Source organism: Oncorhynchus clarkii, chromosome 23 (genome assembly GCF_045791955.1).
Source record: "Oncorhynchus clarkii lewisi isolate Uvic-CL-2024 chromosome 23, UVic_Ocla_1.0, whole genome shotgun sequence".
NCBI lineage: Eukaryota > Metazoa > Chordata > Actinopteri > Salmoniformes > Salmonidae > Oncorhynchus > Oncorhynchus clarkii.
The window spans coordinates 27,602,384-27,625,897 of record NC_092169.1 but is presented as its reverse complement, the minus strand read 5'-3'; the positions used below and the strand labels follow the sequence as shown (position 1 = coordinate 27,625,897).

General features: G+C 40.9%; 1 protein-coding gene across 2 annotated transcripts in view; it reads left to right on the top strand.

Moving 5' to 3' along the window:
• Positions 1-23,514, top strand: part of LOC139381379 (leucine-rich repeat-containing protein 1-like) — an 81,025-nt gene that overhangs the window by 26,808 nt on the left and 30,703 nt on the right. For both annotated transcript variants that reach the window (XM_071124862.1, XM_071124861.1), the window contains exons 2-6: positions 13,232-13,349; positions 16,744-16,822; positions 18,566-18,655; positions 22,312-22,368; positions 22,937-23,000. In XM_071124862.1, coding sequence (XP_070980963.1) covers positions 13,232-13,349; positions 16,744-16,822; positions 18,566-18,655; positions 22,312-22,368; positions 22,937-23,000 — 408 coding nt within the window. The remainder of the gene's footprint in view (positions 1-13,231; positions 13,350-16,743; positions 16,823-18,565; positions 18,656-22,311; positions 22,369-22,936; positions 23,001-23,514) is intronic.

The following is a 23,514-nucleotide window of genomic DNA, read 5'->3' as shown; positions in this document are numbered from 1 at the left end:
CTCCCAAGGATGAACCAGTCTTGTGGAGGTCTACAACTTTCTTTCTGAGGTCATGGCTGATTTCTTTGAATTTTCTTGTGATGTCAAGCAAAGAGGCACTGAGTTTGAAGGTAGGCCTTGAAATACATCCACAGGTACACCTCCAATTGGTCTCAAATCATATCAATTAGCCTATCAGAAGCTTCTTTAGCCATGACAATATTTTATGGAATTTTCCAAGATGTTTAAAGGCACAGTCAACTTAGTGTATGTAAACTTCTGACCCACTGGAATTGTGATAACGTTAATTATAGTGAAATAATTTGTCTGTAAACAATTGTTGGAAAAAGTACTTGTGTCATGCACAAAGTAGATGTCCTAACCGACTTGTTAAAAAACTATAGTTTTGGCAAGACATTTGTGGAGTGGTTGAAAAATGAGTTTTAATGACTCCAACCTAAGTGTACGTAAACTTCTGACTTCAACTGTAAATGGCAGCATTCCCGTAAACTTGAAAGCGCAACCCACCACATTTAACCATGGTGAGGTGACTAGGAATATGATAGGATACAAACAGAGTAGTCATTCCCCCCTCAAGGCAATCAAACAGGCAAAGGTCAGTATAGAGACAATGTGGAGTTGCAATTCAACGGCTCAGACACGAGAAGTATGTGGCAGGGTCTAAAGACAATCACGGACTACAAAAGGAAAACCAGCCATGTTGCGGACATTGTCTTGCTTTTGGACAAGCTAAACATGTTCTTTACCCGCTTTGAGGATAACACAGTGCCACCAACGTGGCCAGCTTCCAAGGACTGTGGGCTCTCCTTCTCCGTGGCCGATGTGAGTAAGACATTTAAACGTGTTAACCCTCGCAAGGCTGCCGTCCTAGATGGCATCCCTAGCAGCATCCTCAGAGCAAGCGCAGACCAGCTGGCAGGTTTGTTTACGGACATGTTCAATCTCTCCCTGTCCCCTATCTGCTGTCCCCACATGCTTCAAGATGGCCACATTGTTCCTGTACCCAAGAAGGCAAAGATAACTGAACTAAATGACTAGGAAACAGCAGTGAGAGCACCACCCTATCCACATCGATGGGACAGCAGTGGAGAAGGTGGAACGTTTAAAGTTCCTCGGTGTACACATCATGGACAAGCTGAAATGGTCCACCCACACATATTGTGGTGAAGAGGCTGAAGAAATTTGGCTTGTCACCTAAAACTCTCGTAAACTTTTACAGTTGCACAGTTGAGAGCATTCTGTCGGGCTGTATCACTGCCTGGTACGGCAAAAGCACCGCCCACAACCGCCGGGCTCTCCAGAGGGTGTTGCGGTCTGCACAATGCATTACCGGGGTCAAACTACCTGCCCTCCAGAACAGCTACACCACCTGATGTCACAGGAAGGCCAAAAAGAACATCAAGGACAACAACCACCCGAGCCACTGCCTGTTCACCCCGCTATCATCCAGCAGGTTAGGTCAGTACAGGTGCATCAAAGCTGGGACCGAGAGACTGCTACAGTGGGGAGAACAAGTATTTGAGACACTGCTGATTTTGCAGGTTTTCCTACTTAAAAAGCATGTAGAGGTCTGTAATTTTTATCATGGGTATACTTCAACTGTGAGAGACGGAACAAAAATCCAGAAAATCACATTGTATGATTTTTAAGTAATTAATTTGCATTTTATTGCATGAAATAAGAATTTGATCACCTACCAACCAGTAAGAATTCCGACTCTCACAAACCTGTTAGTTTTTCTTTAAGAAGCCCTACTGTTCTCCACTCATTACCTGTATTAACTGCACCTGTTTGAACTTGTTAACTGTATAAAAGACACCTGTCCACACACTCAATCAAACAGACTCCAACCGCTCCACAATGGCCAAGACCAGAGAGCTGTGTAAGGACATCAGGGATAAAATGTAGACCTGCACAAGAATGGGATGGGCTACAGGACAATAGGCAAGCAGCTTGGTGAGAAGGCAACAACTGTTGGAGCAATTATTAGAAAATGGAAGAAGTTCAAGATGACGGTCAATCACCCTCGGTCTGGGGATCCATGCAAGATCTCACCTCGTGGGGCATCAATGATCATGAGGAAGGTGAGGGATCAGCCCAGAACTACACGGCAGGACCTGGTCAATGACCTAAATGACCTGAGAGCTGGGACCACAGTCTCAAAGAAAACCATTAGTAAAACACTACGCCGTCATGGATTAAAATCTTGCAGCGCACGCCAGGTCCCCTTGCTCAAGCCAGCGCATGTCCAGGCCCGTCTGAAGTTTGCCAATGACCATCTGGATGATCCAGAGGAGGAATGGGAGAAGGTCATGTGGTCTGGTGAGAAAAAACTAGAGCTTTTTGGTCTGAACTCCACTCGCCGTGTTTGGAGGAAGAAGAAGGATGAGTACAACCCCAAGAACACCATCCCAACCGTGAAGCATGGAGGTGGAAACATCTTTTTTTCAGGATGCTATTCTGTAAAGTGACAGGATGACTGTGCCGTATTGAGGGGAGGATGGATGGGGACATGTATCGCGAGATCTTGGCCAACAACCTCGTGGCTGGGTCTTCCAGCATGACAACGACCCGAAACACACAGCCAGGGCAACTAAGGAGTGGCTCCGTAAGAAGCATCTCAAGGTCCTGGATTGGCCAAGCCAATCTCCAGACCTGAACCCAATAGAAAATCTTTGGAGGGAGCTGAACGTCCGTATTGCCCAGCAGCAACAGCCCCGAAAACCTGAAGGATCTGGAGAATGTCTGTATGGAGGAGTGGGCCAAAATCCCTGCTGCAGTGTGTGCAAACCTGGTCAAGAACTACAGGAAACGTATGATCTCTGTAATTGCAAACATAGGTTTCTGTACCAAGTATTAACCTGTTGCGACGACCAAACCCGGATCCGGGATTCTATTTATAGACCTAAGCTCATTACCATAACGCAACGTTAACTATTCATGAAAATCGCAAATGAAATGAAATAAATATGCTAGCTCTCAAGCTTAGCCTTTTGTTAACAACACTGTCATCTCAGATTTTCAAAATATGCTTTTCAACCATAGGAAAACAATCATTTGTGTAACAGTAGCTAGCTAGCGTAGCATTTAGCGTTAGCATTAGCGTTAGCATTAGCGTTAGCATTTAGCAGGCAACTATCACAAAAACAAGTAAAGCCTTCAAATAAAATAACTTACCTTTGAAGAACTTCTGATGTTTTCAATGAGGAGACTCTCAGTTAGATAGCAGATGCTCCGTTTTTCCAAAAAGATTATTTGTGTATTAGAAATAGCTCCGTTTTGTACATCACATTTGGCTACCAAAAAAAAAAAAAAAAAAAAAAACGAAAATTCAGCCCTCAAAACGCGAACTTTTTTCCAAATTAACTCCATAATATCGACTGAAACATGGCAAACGTGGTTTAGAATCAATCCTCAAGGTGTTTTTCCACATATCTCTTCAATGATATATCCTTCGTGGAAGCCTGGTTTCTCCTTGCTCTCAAATGGAAAAATAATTGCACCTGGCTTTACGCTCCAATTTCGACGCAGGGACACCAGGCGGACACTTGGAAAATGTAGTCTCTTATGGTCAATCTTCCAATGATATGCCTACAAATACGTCACAATGCTGCTAACACTTTGGGGGAACGACAGAAAGTGTAGGCTCATTCCTTGCGCAATCACAGCCATATAAGGAGACAATGGAAAACAGAGCTTCAGAAATTCTGATCATTTCCTGGTTGATGCATCATCTTGGTTTCGCCTGTAGAATGAGTTCTGGGGCACTTACAGACAATATCTTTGCAGATTCTGAAACTTCAGAGTGTTTTCTTTCAAAAACTGTCAAGAATATGCATAGTCGAGCATCTTTTCGTGACAAAATATCGCGCTTAAAACGGGAACGTTTTTTATCCAAAAATGAAATAGCGCCCCTAGAGATCAAAGAGGTTAAGTTCTGCTTTTCCGATGTATCAAATACTTATGTTATGCAATAAAATGAAAAATTAATTACTTAAAAATCATACAATGTGATTTTCTGGATTTTTGTTTTAAAGTGTACCTATGATAGAAATTACAGACCTCTACATGCTTTGTAAGTAGGAAACACTGCCGATTTTGCAGGTTATCAAATACTTGATCTCCCCACTGTATCTCAAGGCCATCAGACTGTTAAATAGACATCACTTGCACAGAGAGGCTGCTGCTTACATACAGACTTGAAATCATTGGCCACTTTAATAAATGGAACAGTAGTCACTTTAATAATGTTTACATATCTTCGTTACTCATCTCATATGTATATACTTTATTCTATACTATCTACTCTTAATATATGTCGCTCTGACATATATATATATATATATATATATATATATATATATATATTCTTAATTCCTTTGACTTGGTATTTGTTGTGAAATTTGTTAGATTTTATTTTAGATATTGCTGCACTGTCGAACTAGAAGCGCAAGCGTTTCGCTACACCCGCAATAACATCTGCAAAACACTTGTATGTGACCAATAAAATGTGATTTGATCTGGCAGCATCATGCTGTTGGGATATTTTTCAGCGGCGTGGACTGGAAGACTTGTCAGGATCAAGGCAAAGATTATCAGAGCAAAGTACAGAGATCCTTGATGAAAACCTGCTCCAGAGCACTCAGGACCTCAGACTGGGGCGAAGGTTCACCTTCCAACATGACAATGACCCTAAGCATACAGCAAAGACGATGCAGGAGTGGCTTCGGGACAAGCCGCTGAATGTCCTTGAGTGGCCTAGCCACAGCCCGGACTTGAACCCAATCACACATCTCTGGAGAGACCTGAAAATAGTTGTGCAGCGACGCTCCCTGTCCAACCTGACAGAGGTTGAGAGGATCTGCAGAGAAGTATGGTAGAAACTCCCCAAATACAGGTGTGCCAAGCTTGTACCGTCAATCCCAAGAAGACTCAAGGCTGTAATCGTTGCCGAAGGTGCTTCAACAAAGTACTGAGTAAAGGGTCTGAATACTTACGTTAATTAAATAGTTCCGTTTTTTTGTTTTTATAAATTTGCAAACATTTCAAAAACCTTGTTTTTGCTATGTCATTGGGTGTTGTGTTTAGCTTGATGACGGGAGGGAAAACACTTTAAACCATTTTATAAGGAGTCAAGGGGTCTGAATACTTTCCCAATGCACTGTATGTATAACTTTGAGCTGGATTCCCTGTCTTTGCAATTAGTTTATTTTCGTTTGCGTGTACGTTAGCATTTTTCTGCTAGCAGACTCCATGGAAATTCGCTATTACGTGTGCTAATTTATTTAGCGTTCTGGTAATAAATGCCCAATTGGCTTTTTTTTGTGGGGGGTTTTGGCGCCCCCTTGTGTACTAAGCCAGTAACCCTGGTGTGATTGAAGGACGGAATGAGGATATGAAAATCTGGATACCGCCCCATCCTAGTCGAGGTCCAATCAAAAAATTGTGAAAAGGCGCAGCGTGCACAGGCTACCATGTTAAGTGAACGATTGCCAGATCGAACGGTTGCAAGATCGAATCCCCGAACTGACAAGGTTAAAATCTGTCATTCTGCTCCTGAACAAGGCAGTTAACTCACTGTTCCTAGGCAAATAAGAACTTGAAAATAAGAATTTGTTCTGAACTGACTTGCCTAGTTAAAGGAAGGAATGTGCAAGTGTCCGCAGTCTGTCCAACTCTGCTCTCTTCAAACTGTCTAGCCTATTGGCTGATATAGACTATACCGATAACTTAATATAATGGGCCACATAAGAATCACAGGTAATTTAATATTTCTTCAGTTATTTGTGTGCATTTTGATGTTGCCTATTGGGTGCAAAATAGCTGGCACCGCGGCTGGCAAGTGAGCTGTCACATTCGCCTAAAATAACATTGCGGGACTGGGGGGAAGCGGTCGGACAGAAAGCCAGCAGGAGCGGGCGGGTATGGTATGAAAAGCTGCGGTTTTGGGCGGCAGCAGGATGAAGAAATCTGTCATGCGCAGACTTCTTGATGGGTTCCTTGTGTTGGGTGTGCTCTGGGGGTGAATAATGGTAACGGGAAGAGCAGGTTAGGCTAGCTGACATTGTATTCTGGAGCAGCTGATTGACCTGTCTTGTCGGGACATTGGAATAGGCCTAGTCTATAATGAACACACTAGAGCAGGGGTGTCAAAGTCAAATGGACGGAGGGCCAAATAAAAAAATCAGCTACAAGACGAGGGCCGGACTGTTCGAATGTTCATTGAAAATTTTTTAAATGACGCATATAGTCTAGTGAACCTAATTGAACCTACTGAAAACCTAACAAATATATTACAATATGATCAGATAAATAAAGCAATATTTTCTTATGGCTCTGTCAGTAATCTTTAATTTTCAACAGACACAAAAGACAAATTTCCTTTATATAAATATCCCCATAACATGAACATTAAATGAAAGAAACCGGTATTCAAGGCACCATCAGTAGACTATATTTTCTATTTTAGCAAAAGTGGGCTAAATTTACTTCAAAGAAAAAACAATAATAGCAATTTTCTATCATCCACTCAACTGAAATATTTTTAAAATATAATTGGATTGAAATACAAAAAAATAAAGTGCAAAAATCTATTAATCAAAAACAACACTTTGTTTAAGGAGAAGTAACATGCAGTGAAAACAAATATTAAATTTTAACTTTTAAACTTGAACTGAGTAAAAACTCTAAATATGTGATTGCACAGTAATGTTCACTTGTTTGAGGTTGAGGGTGATACTTGGTGGTGTCCCATCTTTTCCACAAGTTCATCAATGTTCGGGGTAAGGCTCTGAGCTGAAGAAATCCTCAGAATTGAGTGGAGGTGTTCAGCAGTAAGTCGACTTCTGTGTGATGTTTTGTTCAGGTTCATCAAAGAAAACAGTTGTTCACACAGGTATGTGCTGCCAAACATAGACAACGTTTGAGCAGCCTGGATGCGCAGCTGGGGCATTGTGCCGGGGAGGAAACGGGCGAACTCCGCAGCACCCACTGCCGCATATTTTGCCCTCAGTGCATCATTGCATTGGAGGTCAATCAACTCCATTTGGAGGTTTGGTGGTGAGCTTTCCACGTCAACAGCAAATGGGTTACCGAGCAGTTCCAACCTGCTTTTTTGTGCTTCAAAGTCAGCAAATCGGCGTCGAAAGTCAGCGGCAAGCATACCTATTTTATCAGCCAACTGTGTGCTCGGGAACGCACTGGTAGAGAGCTTCTCTTTCATGGTCTGGCAGCTGGGAAAGTGGCTCAAATTTTCTTTCCGCATCTGCGTCTCCCACAGAGTCAGTTTGGTTTTAAATGCCTTCACTGTACTGTACATATCAGAGATGACACGATCCCGACCCTGCAGCTGCAAGTTTATTGCATTCAGATGACTCGTAATGTCACACAGAAAAGCCATTTCACACAGAAACATTTCGTCTCGGAGTTGTGTTGTGTCTTTCCCTTTGCTGTCCAAGAACAGACAAATCTCCTCACGAAGCTCGAAACATCTTTGAAGCACCTTTCCCTGGCTTAGCCATCGCACCTCTGTGTGATAAGGCAAATCACCATGCTCCGTTTCTAACTCCGTCAGAAATGCCTTGAACTGGCGGTGATTCAAACCTTTGGCTCTGATAAAGTTAACTGTGCGCGTGATGATGCTCATTACATGCTCCATTTTCAAGGCTTTACCGCACAACGCTTCCTGGTGTATGATACAATGATAAGCTGTCAGCTCACCTGTCGCGTTTTCCTCTTGCATCTTTTCCCGTATCTTCGCCACCAGTCCGCTCCTGTGTCCACACATCGCAGGTGCTCCGTCGGTTGTCAAACCCACAAGTTTTTCCCAAGGCAGCTCCATCTCATTTACACATCTTGACACCTCTTCATACAAATCATGCCCCGTAGTTGTGCCATGCATAGGACGTAAAGCCAAAAACTCCTCTGTCACGCTTAGGTTGGAGTCCACTCCGCGGATGAAAATTGACAACTGGGCAATGTCAGAAATGTCGGTGCTCTCATCCACAGCCAAGGAATATGCAATAAAATCTTTTCCCTTTTTCACAAGCTGCTCTTTTAGATTGATGGACAACTGGTCTACTCTCTCGGCAATGGTGTTTCTGCTCAGACTCACATTTAAAAAGAGTTGCCTTTTTTCTGGGCAAACTTCGTCACAAACTTTAATCATGCAGTTTTTGATGAAATCCCCCTCCGTAAATGGCCGGGCTGATTTAGCGATCTCTTCTGCCAAAATAAAACTGGCCTTGACAGCAGCCTGGCCTTGTGATTTGGCTTTTTTGAACAGAGCCTGTCGAGATTTGAGGCCTCGTTTTAATTCCTCTGCCTTTTGTAGCCTTTGTTCCATGTCCATATTCTTGTTTTTGTCCGCGTGTTTCGTTTCATAATGTCGTCTCAGATTATACTCTTTCAGTACCGCCACACTTTCTCCACACAGAAGACACACAGGTTTTCCAGCTACCTTCGTGAACATATACTCCGACTCCCACCTTGTTTGAAACCCCCGGTTCTCAGTATCCACCTTCCGTTTTGCCATTTTTGATGGGTATCTGAAAGTTAATTTTACTGTGATGCTGACGACTGCTGTGCCAATAAATATTGAAATGAAGCAGCCTACTGCTCGGTGCGTCACCTTTGCATTGTGGGAAATGTAGTATTGGTGCGTGTAAAAGATCTGCGGGCTGCCGGCTTGCTGCGGGCCGGTTCTAATAATAAATCAAGATCATCCCAGGGGCCGTAAAAAACCTTCTTGCGGGCCGGATGTGGCCCGCGGGCCTTGACTCTGACATATGTGCACTAGAGGCTTGTGTGCTCCTCTGTCTGGCCAAAGGATCATTGAAACCATGAGTTTCAGGCCAGGACAAACATTCTATGAAACCAGTGTAGGTTTTATCCACACATCAGATGGCCAAGGTTGTATTGTCCGGGTGTGTGTGTCTGTGCCTCCATCCCAAGAATACCAGTTTGCAGTTCAGTTATCATTAGGCTAGGTTTGTTGTTGACATAGCAGAATGTGTTATTGTGAACAGGAAAATGTACATTTCCAAAGAACTCAACCACAATGTAATATTTTTTTATCAGTTAACCGCACACAGTCAACAAGAAAGGCACATGTGGACCTATTAGCTTGCCTATTTCATTCTCTAGTTTACATTTTAGCATATCATTGTCTCCTCTATTTTATTATTATTATTATTATAAGTAGGCCAAATCACAGCCTGGCTACCATTCAAACATCAAATGCAGTTGGTGTTGAAGCTGTAGGCCTAGAAAGTCCCAGTATTGATCTACTTTCCTTCACGCGAAGATGGGCAGGTCTTTGTCATAAAGACAACCTGCAATAGTTATGAAAGTTATATCAATGGTAAAGGATGATCAAAACATTTATGGATTTGAAGGACTCCTTATTACCTTTTGAGTTCATAGCACCTAAGAATCACTAGGCTATTTAGCCTGTGTGTTAGGCTATTTAGGCTAACTCGATTTCTGTCCTGAAGTTATAAAACCTTGAACATTTCTGGAAGTTTACTTACCGGTAGAAGGTCTAGGCTACATTTTCATTTTAAATTAATGTAAAATATGGAAGCCTAGATTGAGTGTGCTCTTGAAAATGCAAATTGGAGTGCAGTTCACCATCACTGATTGCATTGTTTGCAATCAAAGTAAGCTACTTGTCCTTAAAATAGGCCTATTTCAATAGAGATTTTTTATACCTGTTATGCTGTAGCTTATTATTCATATTCAATTAAGGTGGAGGGCTATTCCCTCACGACTTCTGTTAGTCTCACTATAGGTCTCTACTCCTAGGGTCGATGTGCATTTAGACAGGCAGCCCAATTCTGATCTTTTTCCACTAATTGGTCTTTTGACCAATCACATAGCTATTTTGCCCAAACGTGCAAAATCTCACAATTGGGCTTGCCTCTGAAAACAAAGCCTAATTCAGAACTTTTGCCAATTATTTGCATATCTCATACCCATCCAATTTATACCACCTTTACACAAGCAGCCAAATTCGGATCATTTTTTCACAAATTGTTATTTTATACAGTCAAATCAATCGATAATCAGAGGCTACACCAGTGTCAATCTGCATCTCTGATATGGTTAATGTAAAACTGAAATTAGGCCAAGATATAGAAATAAAAAATCTGATTTTGAGTTTTTAGGGTGGCTGTGTACACACTGCATTTTCAAGAACACTGGTTGTATGTTTTTGAAACAAGTCTTTTGGGGTTAATGTTAATATTTATGAAACAGAGATGGTGTCTGGAAGTGTCAGGATAAGGCAGCATCCAAGTAGGTCATCATCCAGATAAAAGAACAGGCTAGTTGATTACATCAGAGAACTGGGTAGGAACTGAACAATATTTGCCAGACCACTGACTACCACTCTTAAACCTAATTGCTTAACTTTTTGCTGGTTAAAACTTATTTAGTGAGTTGATTGTGGTCAAGTATGGTCTTTCAGTTAGCCTGTTATTACATATGTTTAACAGTAGCTAGGTGTCCATCCAGTTGGCGACAGATTTTAATGCAACTAATGTAAAAACTATGTGCATTTTCCCACCAGACATTTTTCCATCAAACTGACTTGTTAAGTCTATATGTATGAGGACGTAGTGCACATAGAAATAACTTTTGCAGTAATATTCCCATATACCGAGAGAACTCTACTCTGTTTTTATAGCAAATGTGCCCAGTCTGGTCTTGGCACGTGCGCTGAAAAAAATAGTTTACAGATAACAACCTCATCATGTAGGCTATGGATAAGAGCGAGATTCTTTTTGTTGGTTAAACGGCAGCCAAGCATCCATCATCATGTCACCAGAACAGAACCCTCGATATTTATTGGAAAGGAGCCTCAAGCTCATCACCGTGTGCTTTCACCACCTTGTGAATTTCATCTTAACTTATTGCATTTTTGTAGCCTTATAAACTGCATGCTTTCCCAAGTCGTAGTGGGATAACAACAAACAAATTGTCTATCAACATTTAAAAAATTGTACTGACATTCCCTGTTTCCATCAACCCGGTTGTGATTATTATTATTTTTTTCATGCGTCAGGTAATTCATCCACATGAAATGGTTGGATGGAAACCTGGTTAGTCACTCAACAGTTTAAAGTGGCAATCAGCAGTTGAAACAATAACAAAGCATTTCCCTGCCCCCGTTTTGGTAAAAAGTTGAGGCATGGGGCTGGAGACATGTGACCACTCTCAAATTAAAAGAGAGAGGTATTGACGCAAGGACTGACCATCCATGATATCAAATTATAGTTTTAACCATATTTTGAGGTTATATAGTGTTTTTCTTTTAATGTTCTTTGTTGACAAACATTTGACTAAACAAGCTTATAGTTTGACTGTTCTTGTCTACTTGCAGTGTTTTAGGTTTTGTGTGCACCCTAGGAATAATAGCTGCTACTTCGGCAAAAGCTAATGGCAATACGAATAAAAGTTATATTTTTCAAGAATCAAGTGGTACATCATTCATTTTATAAGCCCCAAAATGGATGTACAGTGGGGCAAAAAAGTATTTAGTCAGCCACCAATTGTGCAAGTTCTCCCACTTAAAAAGATGAGAGGCCTGTAATTTTCATCATATGTACACTTCAACTATGACAGACAAAATGAGAAAAAACATCCAGAAAATCTCATTGTAGGATTTTTAATGAATTTATTTGCAAATTATGGTGGAAAATACGTATTTGGTCACCTACAAACAAGCAAGATTTCTGGCTCTCACAGACCTGTAACTTATTCTTCAAGAGGCTCCTCTGTCCTCCACTCGTTACCTGTATTAATGGCACCTGTTTGAACTTGTTATCAGTATAAAATACACCTGTCCACAACCTCAAACAGTCACACTCCAAACTCCACTATGGCCAAGACGAAAGAGCTGTCAAAGGACACCAGAAGCAAAATTGTAGACCTGCACCAGGCTGGGAAGACTGAATCTGCAATAGGTAAGCAGCTTGGTTTGAAGAAATCAACCGTGGGAGCAATTATTAGGAAATGGAAGACATACAAGACCACTGATAATCTCCCTCGATCTGGGGCTCCACGCAAGATCTCACCCCGTGGGGTCAAAATGATCACAAGAACGGTGAGCAAAAATCCCAGAACCACACGGGGGGACCTAGTGAATGACCTGCAGAGAGCTGGGACCAAAGTAACAAAGCCTACCATCAGTAACACACTACGCCGCCAGGGACTCAAATCCTGAAGTGCCAGACGTGTCCCCCTGCTTAAGCCAGTACATGTCCAGGCCCGTCTGATGTTTGCTAGAGAGCATTTAGATGATCCAGAAGAAGATTGGGAGAATGTCAGATGAAACCAAAATATAACTTTTTGGTAAAAACACAACTTGTTGTGTTTGGAGGACAAAGAATGCTGAGTTGCATCCAAAGAACACCATACCTACTGTGAAGCATGGGGGTGGAAACATCATGCTTTGGGGCTGTTTTTCTGCAAAGGGACCAGGACGACTGATCCGTGTAAAGGAAATAATGAATGGGGCCATGTATTGTGAGATTGTGAGTGAAAACCTCCTTCCATCAGCAAGGGCATTGAAGATGAAATGTGGCTGAGTCTTTCAGCATGACAATGATCCCAAACACACCGCCCGGGCAAAAAAGGAGTGGCTTCGTAAGAAGCATTTCAAGGTCCTGGAGTGGCCTAGCCAGTCTCCAGATCTCAACCCCATAGAAAATCTTTGGAGGGAGTTGAGAGTCCGTGTTGCCCAGCAACAGCCCCAAAACATCACTGCTCTAGATGAGATCTGCATGGATTGAGAAACAGTATTGAGAAACTTTTGTTATTGAAATACTTATTTTCCACCATAATTTGAAAATAAATTCATTAAAAATCCTACAATGTGATTCTCTCAATTTATTTCCTAATTTTGTCTGTCATAGTTGAAGTGTACCTATGATTAAAATTACAGGCCTCATCTTTTTAAGTGGGGGAACTTGCACAATTGGTGGCTGACTAAATACTTTTTTGCCCCACTGTACAGTAGCAACTGCAGCTTGCCCCTTTTAATTGGGTTCATAGGTTTCTGGAAAGTGTTTTTTGTTTTATCAATGATACTGTTCCATCATATTTTCAGGATGGGAGAAATAGTAAGCCATTGAAAACCATATTTTATCTCATTTGTTCACACTGAATGCTTTACTATGTCCATGTCAACTATACAGCCAGTCTAATATGTGTGTTTTGTCTTTTCCAGCCATTTTTTCAGCTGCTAAAGCTACGAAAGCTGGGCCTGAGTGACAACGAGATCCAAAGACTTCCTCCAGAAATTGCAAACTTCATGCAGCTGGTAGAACTTGATGTCTCTCGTAATGGTGAGATGAGAGAACCACTGGTCTTAAACACTGTTGGAAGGATCTTCAACCCCACCAAATAAACTCACATTGATTCAACCACGGGTGCTATGAATGAACAAACATTTTAAAACTGCTGATATTTTGATTAAAAATACATTTGATTGATTGTTAAGCCCTTTTTACATCAGCAGATGTCACAAAGTGCTATACAGAAACCCAGCCTAGAACCACAAACAGCAAGCAATGCAGATGTAGAAGCACGGTGGCTAGGAAAAACTCCCTAGAAATGCGGGAACCTAGGAAGAAACCTAGACCTTGGTTATAAGATGTTATTACTAAGATAGGCCTATATGTTAGATAATGTAGCGAGTAAGTGCTAGACAAGCAATAGAAGTAGCTCAAACCACCAGTCATGCTCAGCACTATCCATCCTCTCGCTTTCACTGTACACATCAAACATATTCTCAGAGCCATAATGGTGTGGTTTCTCTCATAACGTCTGGACTAAAAGGGTTAACATTCCTCAAAGAAAGCTGCCATCACAGAGCTTCCTAGCAGGACCAAATCCAGAATGCTTCCCAGCAGGACCAAATCACATGCAACTCTCCATGTTTGGCGCAACAACCATGATAATTTAGTGGCGATTCAAATTATTTTAAATAGACAGTTCTCCTTTATGTATGTTTTATGTCTATCTGTTTACATTGTCTGGATCAGTAGCTTTTAGTGTAATGTCTAGTTGGATGTACTTTCTGAACTATTTTGTAATCTTGATTGAGGGATGTCATAGTTAATGATTTTATAGTTTGGTCAAGAAAGCTTGTCTTCACAACCTGGTCTTCATTTTACGTCCAATGTTTGATACTCGATACCAGTGTTTCCCAAACTTTTTATAGTCCCGTACCCCTTCGAACATTCAACCTCTAGCACCAGCGTCGGCCGACTCTCAAATGTTTTTTTGCCATCATTGTAAGCCTGCCCACACACACTATACGATACATTTATTAAACATAAGAATGAGTGTGAGTTTTTTTCACAACCTGGCTCGTGGGAAATGACAAAGAGCTCTTGTAGGACCAGGGCACAAATAATAATATCATTCTAATCAATAATTTTGCTCTTTATTTAACCATCTTGCATATAAAACCTTATTTGTTCATTGAAAATTATTGCGAATAACTCACCACAGGTTAATGAGAAGGGTGTGCTTGAAAGGATGCACATAAATCTGCAATGTTGGGTTGTATTGGAGAGAGTCTGTCTTAAATCATTTTCCACACACAGTCTGTGCCTGTATTTAGTGTTCATGCTAGTGAGGGTTACAAATTCACTTTCACATAGGTGTACACATCAAACGTGGTTGCAAAGGGCATCAGTGTCTGAATAGCGCGATTTGCCAAGGAAAGATACTCTGAGCGCAGCCTAATCCAGAAATCTGGCAGTGGCTTCTGATTTAAATTCAATTTTCACAGAACCACTTGTTGCAATTTTGATGAGGCTCTCTTGTTCAGATATCGGTAAGTGAACTGGAGGCAGGGCATGAAAGGGATAACGAATCCAGTTGTTTGTGTCATCTGTTTCAGGAAAGTACAGTGAGGGAAAAATAATTTGATCCCCTGCTGATTTTGTACGTTTGCCCACTGACAAAGAAATGATCAGTCTGTAATTTTAATGGTAGATTTATTTGAACAGTGAGAGACAGACTATCAACAAAAAAATACAGAAAAACGCATGCCAAAAATGTTATAAATTGATTAGCATTTTAATGAGGGAAATAAGTATTTGACCCCTCTGCAAAACATGACTTCAGATGGGCATATACATGTGCTTTCTTGAGCAGGGGGACCTTGCGGTGCTGCAGGATTTCAGTCCTTCACGGCGTAGTGTGTTACCAATTGTTTTCTTGGTGACTATGGTCCCAGCTGCCTTGAGATCATTGACAAGAACCTTGCGTGTAGTTCTGGGCTGATTCCTCACCGTTCTCATGATCATTGCAACTCCACGAGGTGAGATCTTGCATGGACCCCAGGACAGGGGAGAGTGACAGTTCTTTTGTGTTTCTTCCATTTGCGAATAATCACACCAACTGTTGTCACCTTCTCACCAAGCTGCTTAGCAATGGTCTTGTAGCCCATTCCAGCCATGTGTAGATCTACAATATTGTCCCTGACATCCTTGGAGACTTCTTTGGTCTTGGCCATGGTGGAGAGTTTGGAATCTGATTGATTGCTTCTGTGGACGGGTGTCTTTTATACAGGTAAGAAACTGAGATTAGGAGCACTCCATTTAAGAGTGTGCTCCTAATCTCAGCTTGTTACCTGTATGAAAGACACCTGGGAGCCAGAAATCTTTCTGATTGAGAGGGGGTCAAATACTTATTTCCCTCCATTAAAATGCAAATCAATTTATAACATTTTTGACATGTGTTTTTCTGGATATTTTTGTTGTTATTCTGTCTCTCGCTGTTCAAATAAACCTACCATTAAAATTAGAGACCGATAATTTCTTTGTCAGTGGGCAAACGTACTAAATCAGCAGGGGATCAAATACTTTTTTCCCTCACTGTACCTGCGTAATTTTGCACCCAACTCGATCAGGTTTTTACAATTTGACATTGTCCGTAAGCTTGAGTTCATTTGCACACAAAAAAAATCCTAGTGATGGAAAGACCTGTGTGTTGTCCTTGTTAATGCAGACAGAGAACAGCTCCAACTTCTCAATCATAGCCTCAATTTTGTCCCGCACATTGAATATACTTGCGGAGAGTCCCTGTAATCCTAGATTCAGATCATTCAGGCGAGAAAAAACATCACCCAGATGCCAGTCGTGTGAGAAACTCGTCATCATGCAAATGGTCAGACAAGTGAAAATTATGGTCAGTACAAAGAACTTTAAACTCTTCTCTATTCAAAAAAGTGTCAATACTTTGCCCCTTGTTAACCAGTGCACTTTTGTATGTTTTAAAAGCATTACATGGTCGTCTGTCTGGCATTCCCTTGGCAGCAAGAGCTTCTCGGTGGATGCTGCAGTGTACCCAAGTGGCGTTGGGAGCAACTGCTTGCACGCTTGTTACCACTCCACTATTTCTCCCTGTCATGGCTTTTGCGCCAGTACAGATAACAACATGAGCAGCAGCTACGTTTGGCTACATACGGACCGTCAGTGGAATTCCTGCAAGAGAGTAACGGTTGTGATTGGATGATAATTATTTGACTATGCTACTTGTATTTGACATTGTAATGTTATTTCGCTGAACTCTAAATGGTTTCATTTTATTTTTGGCAGTGAAATGAGGCTACTCGGGCGAGAAAAAAACCGCACCCAAATGCATAGCCACGTTGGAAAATATAAATGGACAGTGTGTGTTGATCAAGATGTACCTAACATGTATTTCTTTTCATCCCTCATATAGACATAATGGAAATTCCAGAGAGCATTTCTAACTGTAAAGCTCTCCAAGTAGCAGACTTTAGTGGAAACCCATTAACAAGGTAACTGATCTTTGAATTCATGTCGCCATAAATGTTTAGCAAATGGGAGTGAACAAAACAAACATACCGTAGCAACACAGTAGTGTAGCAGCACTGTAGTAAGTCATATCTAGGAACTTTGCATGACAACTAGAGAAGGAGTCGTTCAAACACAAGCAGAAAACGATCTATATTGAGAGGGAAATAACTTTAATAAAGGTATATTCAGACAGGATTTCTTTTTTGCTCGAACTGCTATCCGATGGACCCGTTTTAGTGACAATTTCGTTGATGACATTGAAGAACTACAGTATTAGATCTGCTGTATTTAACAGGTCATTTATACTAATGAATATTGTATGGGACATTTTTTGCTCCAGTTTGCCTGTCAGCTGTCTCATGGTAAGGTCTGTATAGTTTGCATCCTAGTGGAGGCTGTCACAATGCCATATGGTTCAGTTTGGGACTGGCCATGCCCTGGGATGTGCAATTTGCCTACCTAGTAAACATAGCCTAGATCTCTCAAACTCAACTCTGGACCTCAAAGCCAGTTCCACTGCATTTTTTACATAGTTCCCCTGTAATCAGGGACTCATTTGTCTCACTTTCATCAAGGATCTCTGTACTTTGCTCTGTTCATCTTTCCCTCCATCCTGAATAGTCTCCCAATCCTTGCCGCTGAAAAACATCCCCACAGCATGATGCTGCCACCACCATGCTTCACCGTAGGGATGCTGCCAGGTTTCCTCCAGATGTGACACTTGGCATTCAGGCCAAAGAGTTCAATCTTGGTTTCGTCAGACCAGAGAATCTTGTTTCTCATCGTCAGAGTCCTTTAGGTGCCTTTTGACAAACTACAAGCGACCTGTCATGTGCCTTTTATTGAGGAGTGGCTTCCTTCTGGCCACTCTACCATAAAGGCCTGATTGGTGGAGTGCTGCAGAGATGGTTGTTCTTCTGGAAGGTTCTCCCATCTCCATGGACGAGCTCTGTCAGAGTCACCATCCGGTTCTTGGTCACCTCCCTGACCAAGTCCCTTCTCCCCTGATTGCTCAGTTTGGCTAGGCGGCCGGCTCTAGGAAGAGTCATGGTGGTTCCAAACTTCTTCCATTTAAGAATGGAGGCCACTGTGTTCTTGGTGACCCTTCCCCAGATCTTTGCTTCGACATAATCCTGTCTCGGAGCTCTACGGACAATTCCTTCAACCTCATGGCATGGTTTTTGCTCTGACATGCTCTCTCAACTGTGGGACCTTTATATAGACAGATGTGTGCCTTTCCAAATCATGTCCAACTAATTTAATTTACCATAAGTACAAGGAGAAACATATCAAGGATGGTCAATGGAAACAGGATGGACCTGAGCTCAATTTCAAATTTCATAGCAAAGTGTCTGAAAACGTATGTAAATGAGGTATTTATAATTTCCAAAAACCTGTTTTCGTTTGTCGTTATGGGGTATTGTGTGTAGATTGAGGATTTACATTTTTTTTTAAATCAATTTTAGAAGAAGGCTGTAACGTAACAAAAAGTGAAGGGGTGTGAATACTTTACAAATGCACTGTCATCAAATGGAAAGAAAATGTTAGATTAAACTTTTCTGTCAGAGAGGAAAGTAGTAAGCCTGTATTAGCTTTATAGTATATTTTATAGTATTCGTATTGCCTATATATACAGTTGGATCCATTGATTTTTCAGGAATCTGCCACCATTTAATTCAGCTGCAAAGATCTGATTTTGATTTGAATTCCTATTGTTTTTGCAGATTGCCTGAGAGTTTTCCAGAGCTTCAGAATTTAACATGCCTTTCCATCAATGACATTTCGTTGCAGGCTCTTCCCGAAAACATTGGAAAGTAAGTGCTTCTTTCTGGCATTAAAAAAATATTTTTGAAATTTGTTTCATAGTCCTGTCATACAGAAACGTGTTTAATGGGTTGGAATTTAGTTCTCACTTATGCGCTTTTGATGTTCACATGGTCTGAACATAAAAATGGTTGAACATAAAAGAATGAGTAAGAAATTGTGTGCTACTGTCGGTCATATTTCTTAGTCACAGGTGGTTATGAAACTGCTTCCTGTTTTTAAGTTCTGAACAATGTAATGACATACTGTGACTACAAATTGTCTGTAACTGACATTTTTGGAAGTTGCTGACACTCACACCCTCCTTCAATGGACGTGGTTTGGAGCTGTGTGTGTTTCCATGACGATCTATTTTAATAAATACTGCTATGTTACTGTGTAATATCTTTTGGTAGTTTCATGATGATCCAGGGTATAATTTCATGGTGTTATTTGATTTATGGCATAATAACTTACAAGGGTAGTTGTATCAGTAAGTTCTGCTTCTTTCCTGTCCCCCTCTATCCCCAGCGACCCTGAAATTTCCTGTGTAATTTCCTCCAGCCTGCCAAGTTTGTTTACGTTTCACTATGTTGACTACAGTCTACAGACAGCAGCTACAGTCATAATCTCTCTTTAGGCTCCTACTAGGATTTATCATCATCAGATGAGGCACTAATATTATACGGCGCCTCCAACACTCACCGGCCGTATATCGTTCTGTACTCGTTGACAGGCCCCTTTTGTGTTATGCACAACGCAGCAACAGATTTTGAAGGAACACTTGAAAAAATTTAACTAGTGTAAAACTAAATAGGCCTCTGTTTTGACTTGACATGTTTCTGTAAATTAGGGATTACTGTATGTAGCATAACCTTACATGGTTAATGTAAAGATGGTGTTTTGCAGAATGATTCAGCTGTGTTTCTCTCTGTGATAAGTAGGTCTAGATTATAGACTGAGTAATGTTACTTATTGTGCTCGATTAAGTCATATTAAAGCTGTGTTGATCTATGAGTTACCATGGTGACCTAGTAAGAGCTCTGTGATAGTTGGTGAAGATGTGAGAAGACAGACCTACTCGTGCATAAATGCACAGTATTAGGCCAGATATTGATTGTTCATCCATTCACTCACTCGCTCGTCTAGCTGTGGAGGGCTGAAATGCTGTCACCCAAATGGTGTAGGCTTAATGGATTTGTAGGGGGAAAAAAATATTTTCTACACCTCTGTTAATCTCTCGTTAATCTCTCGTGGACAGACTCACGTAACATAAATGGTATCGTAGTGTCTGTCAACAGACTGTGGGATGCGACTAAGGAGGAACTTTGTTCCGATGTGCAGTTTTTCATCACTGATCATTTGAACAAATCACAGTTTTGCATCTTTCAAAATTTCGAAGGGGATGGGACATTTGACCCATATACTTGCCTGTAACTTCAGAGAGGGGAGGGTGGAGCTACCCCTTGACTTTTTCCACGTTACAGCCTTATTCTAAAATTGATTCAACTGTTCTTTCCCCTCATCAATCTACAGACAATACCCCATAATTACAAAGCAAAAACAGCTTTTTTGAAATTTTAGCAAAAAAAAGAAGAAAAAAATGAAATTACATTTACATACGGTACCAGTCAAAATGTTGGAGACACCTACTCATTCAAGGGTTTATTTCTATTTTTACTATATTCTACATTATAGAATAATAGTGAAGACATCAAAACTATGAAATAACACATTTTGAATCATGTAGTAACCAGAAACATGTCAGACAAATCAAAATATATTTGATATATTTGAGATTCTTCAAAGTAGCCACTCTTTGCCTTGATGACAGCTTTGTACAACAAGCTTCATGAGGTAGTCACCTAGAATGCGTTTCAATTAACTGGTGTGCCTTGTTAAAAGTGAATTTGTGGAATTTCTTTCCTTTAATGCATTGGAGCCAATCAGTTGTGTTGTGACAAGGTAGGCAAGGTATACAGAAGATAGACCTATTTGGTAAAATACCAAGTCCATATTATGCCAAGAACAGCTCAAATAAGCAAAGAGAAATGACAGTCCATCATTACTATAAGACATGAAGGTCAGTCAATCCAGAAAATGTCAAGATCTTTGAAAGTTTCTTCAAGTGCAGTCGCAAAAACCATCAAGCACTCATGAGGACTGCCACATGAAAGGAAGAACCAGAGTTACATCTGCTGCGGAGGATAAGTTAATTCGAGTTAACTGCACCTATATTGCAGCCCAAATAAATGCTTCACAGAGTTCAAGTAACAGAGGAGACTGTTTGAATCAGGCCTTCATGGTTTAATTGCTGCAAATAAACCACGACTAAAGGACATCAATAAGAAAAAGAGACTTGCTTGGGCCAAGAAACACAAGCAATGGACATTAGACCGGTGGAAATCTGTCCTTTGGTCTGATGAGGCCAAATTTGAGATTTTTGGTTCCAACCTCCGTGTCTTTGTGAGACGGAGAGTAGGTGAATGGATGATCTCTGCGTTTGTGGTTGCCACCGTGAAGCAAGGAGGAGGAGGTGTGGGGGGCTTTGCTTGTGACACTGTCAGTGATTTATTTAGAATTCAAGGCACAGTTAACCAGCATGGCTACCACAGCATTCTGCAGTGATATGCCATCCCATCTGGTTTGAGCTTAGTGGCCTATCATTTGTTTTTCAACTGGACAATGACCCAACACCTCCAGGCTGTGTAAGGGTTATTCGACCCAGAAGGAGAGTGATGGAGTGCTGCATCAGATGACATGGCTTCCACAATCACCCGACCTCAACCCAATTGAGATGGTTTGGGATGAGTTGGACTGCAGAGTCAAGGAAAAGCAGCCAACAAGTGTCCAGCATATGTGGGAACTCCAAGACTGTTGGAAAGCCTTCCAGGTGATGCTGGTTGAGAGAATACCAAGAGTGTGCAAAACTGTCATTAAGGCAAATGCTGGCTACTTTGAAGAATCTGAAATATATAAAATATATTTTGATTTGTTCAACACTTTTTTGGTTACTACATGATTCCATATGTGTTATTTCATAGTTTTGATATCTTCACTATTATTATACAATTTAGAAAATAGTAAAAACATTAATAAAAAACCTTGCATGAGTAGGTGTGTCCAAACTTTTGACTGGTACTGTGTACATGTTTACTTTTTGCCATTTGATTCGCAATAACCCATGATTGATTTTAGGCTTTAATTTTCCAGTCCACAAGATTTTTAGATTTCTCTGCTCCTCGTTTAACTAATGCAGTTAGGCCTATATTTCACCACTGATGTCCAAGTCATATCTTCTGAGACTGGAAGCAAATATTTGCCTAATTAAATAAAGGTTAAATAAAGGTTAAATAAAATAAAAAATATATACCTTGGCAAGAAATGTCTAGATTGTGCATAATAATTTATTCTCAGCAGAGCTTCATAGCTCCGCTGCTGCGATTACTAATTACAACTATTTTCCTTTCTTTTGGGAACAAAGACATTACCTCCAAGCCATTTTGTGCTCCTAAAAGCCTCAATTCTTGGAATTCATCAACTTTGTCCTAGATGGCTTCAATCAGTAATCCTCATGAAAAGGATTACTGTATTTTCTGTTGTTCGTGATCATTTGGGGACAATAACAAACACCAAATGGCCCTCCCTCTTTTGCCTCTCTCCACAGCCTCTCCAACTTGGTATCACTGGAGCTCAGAGAGAATCTGCTGACATATTTACCAGAGTAAGTACTTACCCTGGATAGATACTGTATGTTTCAGGGCAAAAAATTAATTGGAGGCAGAAGACAAATAGGCCTGCTTTATTAGTCCATGCGAGATGGAAATTCTTATTTCACTCTGCTCCCAACCCCCCAGACATCAGTGTTCCACAAAGTGTAAGAAGTAACGTCTGTGTGGCTACATTACAAGCATGTAACAAATTTGGTAGACCACAGATGAAGCCTTATGTGTTTCACATGACACGTGTGTGTGTGTGTGTGTGTGTGTGTGTGTGTGTGTGTGTGTGTGTGTAGACTTTAGAGGTGATATAGAATGCAGTGTACCCTCTAAAGAGTTGTTGGTCTATATTCAGCCAATGCGCGACTATTGTGTTGGCACAACAACAGTCTCCCTATGTGGCCAATACATTTTCACTCGCACATGGTTCAAATTAAACAGCAGTGAAACAGACTGAAAATGAGAAGCAGATACAATATAAATCCGTCACTGTATGATGATTATTTAATTTTTTTCAAAGTCTATATGTCATCTTTAAAAAAAACTTTATAACCCATCTTGTGCATTCCACAGGTCACTATCGCTACTTCACAGACTTGAAGAACTTGACCTAGGGAACAATGAACTTTACAATTTGGTGAGTTTCTGACTTTGCGAATCTCCGTAAAATGTTGATTTCTTGGAATAGCATTCACACAGAAGAAAATAATTTGCATAGCTACGCATGTGTAGAATGGGCAGCCCTCAAATCTCACTCGACACTTTTCTTGTTATGTGAAACATAATTGGGTGTACTCATAGAAATTCCTCCCTCTTATCATCCTGAAGGGGTAGTGTGACAGGGACATTGAGTTTTTACGTTCTAGTCTGTTACAACATAATGTCAGGTTTGATGTTTATAAAAAGGTAACTCTGAGACGGAGGCACACTCCCTGAGAGAGTGACTGAAACCAGACAAGGCTAGGGAATGACAGTTTACACAGGGTTGAAATTATTCCACAGTCTTGTTTACATTTGCCTCAGTCGTGTATAATTGTCTCTATTTCTCTCTTTCTCTCACTTTTTTTCTCGGTCTCTGTCTCTCTCGCTCCCTTTTCTCGGTGTCTTTCTCTCTCTCTGTGTCTGTCTCTTTCTTTTGCCTCCAATCCTTC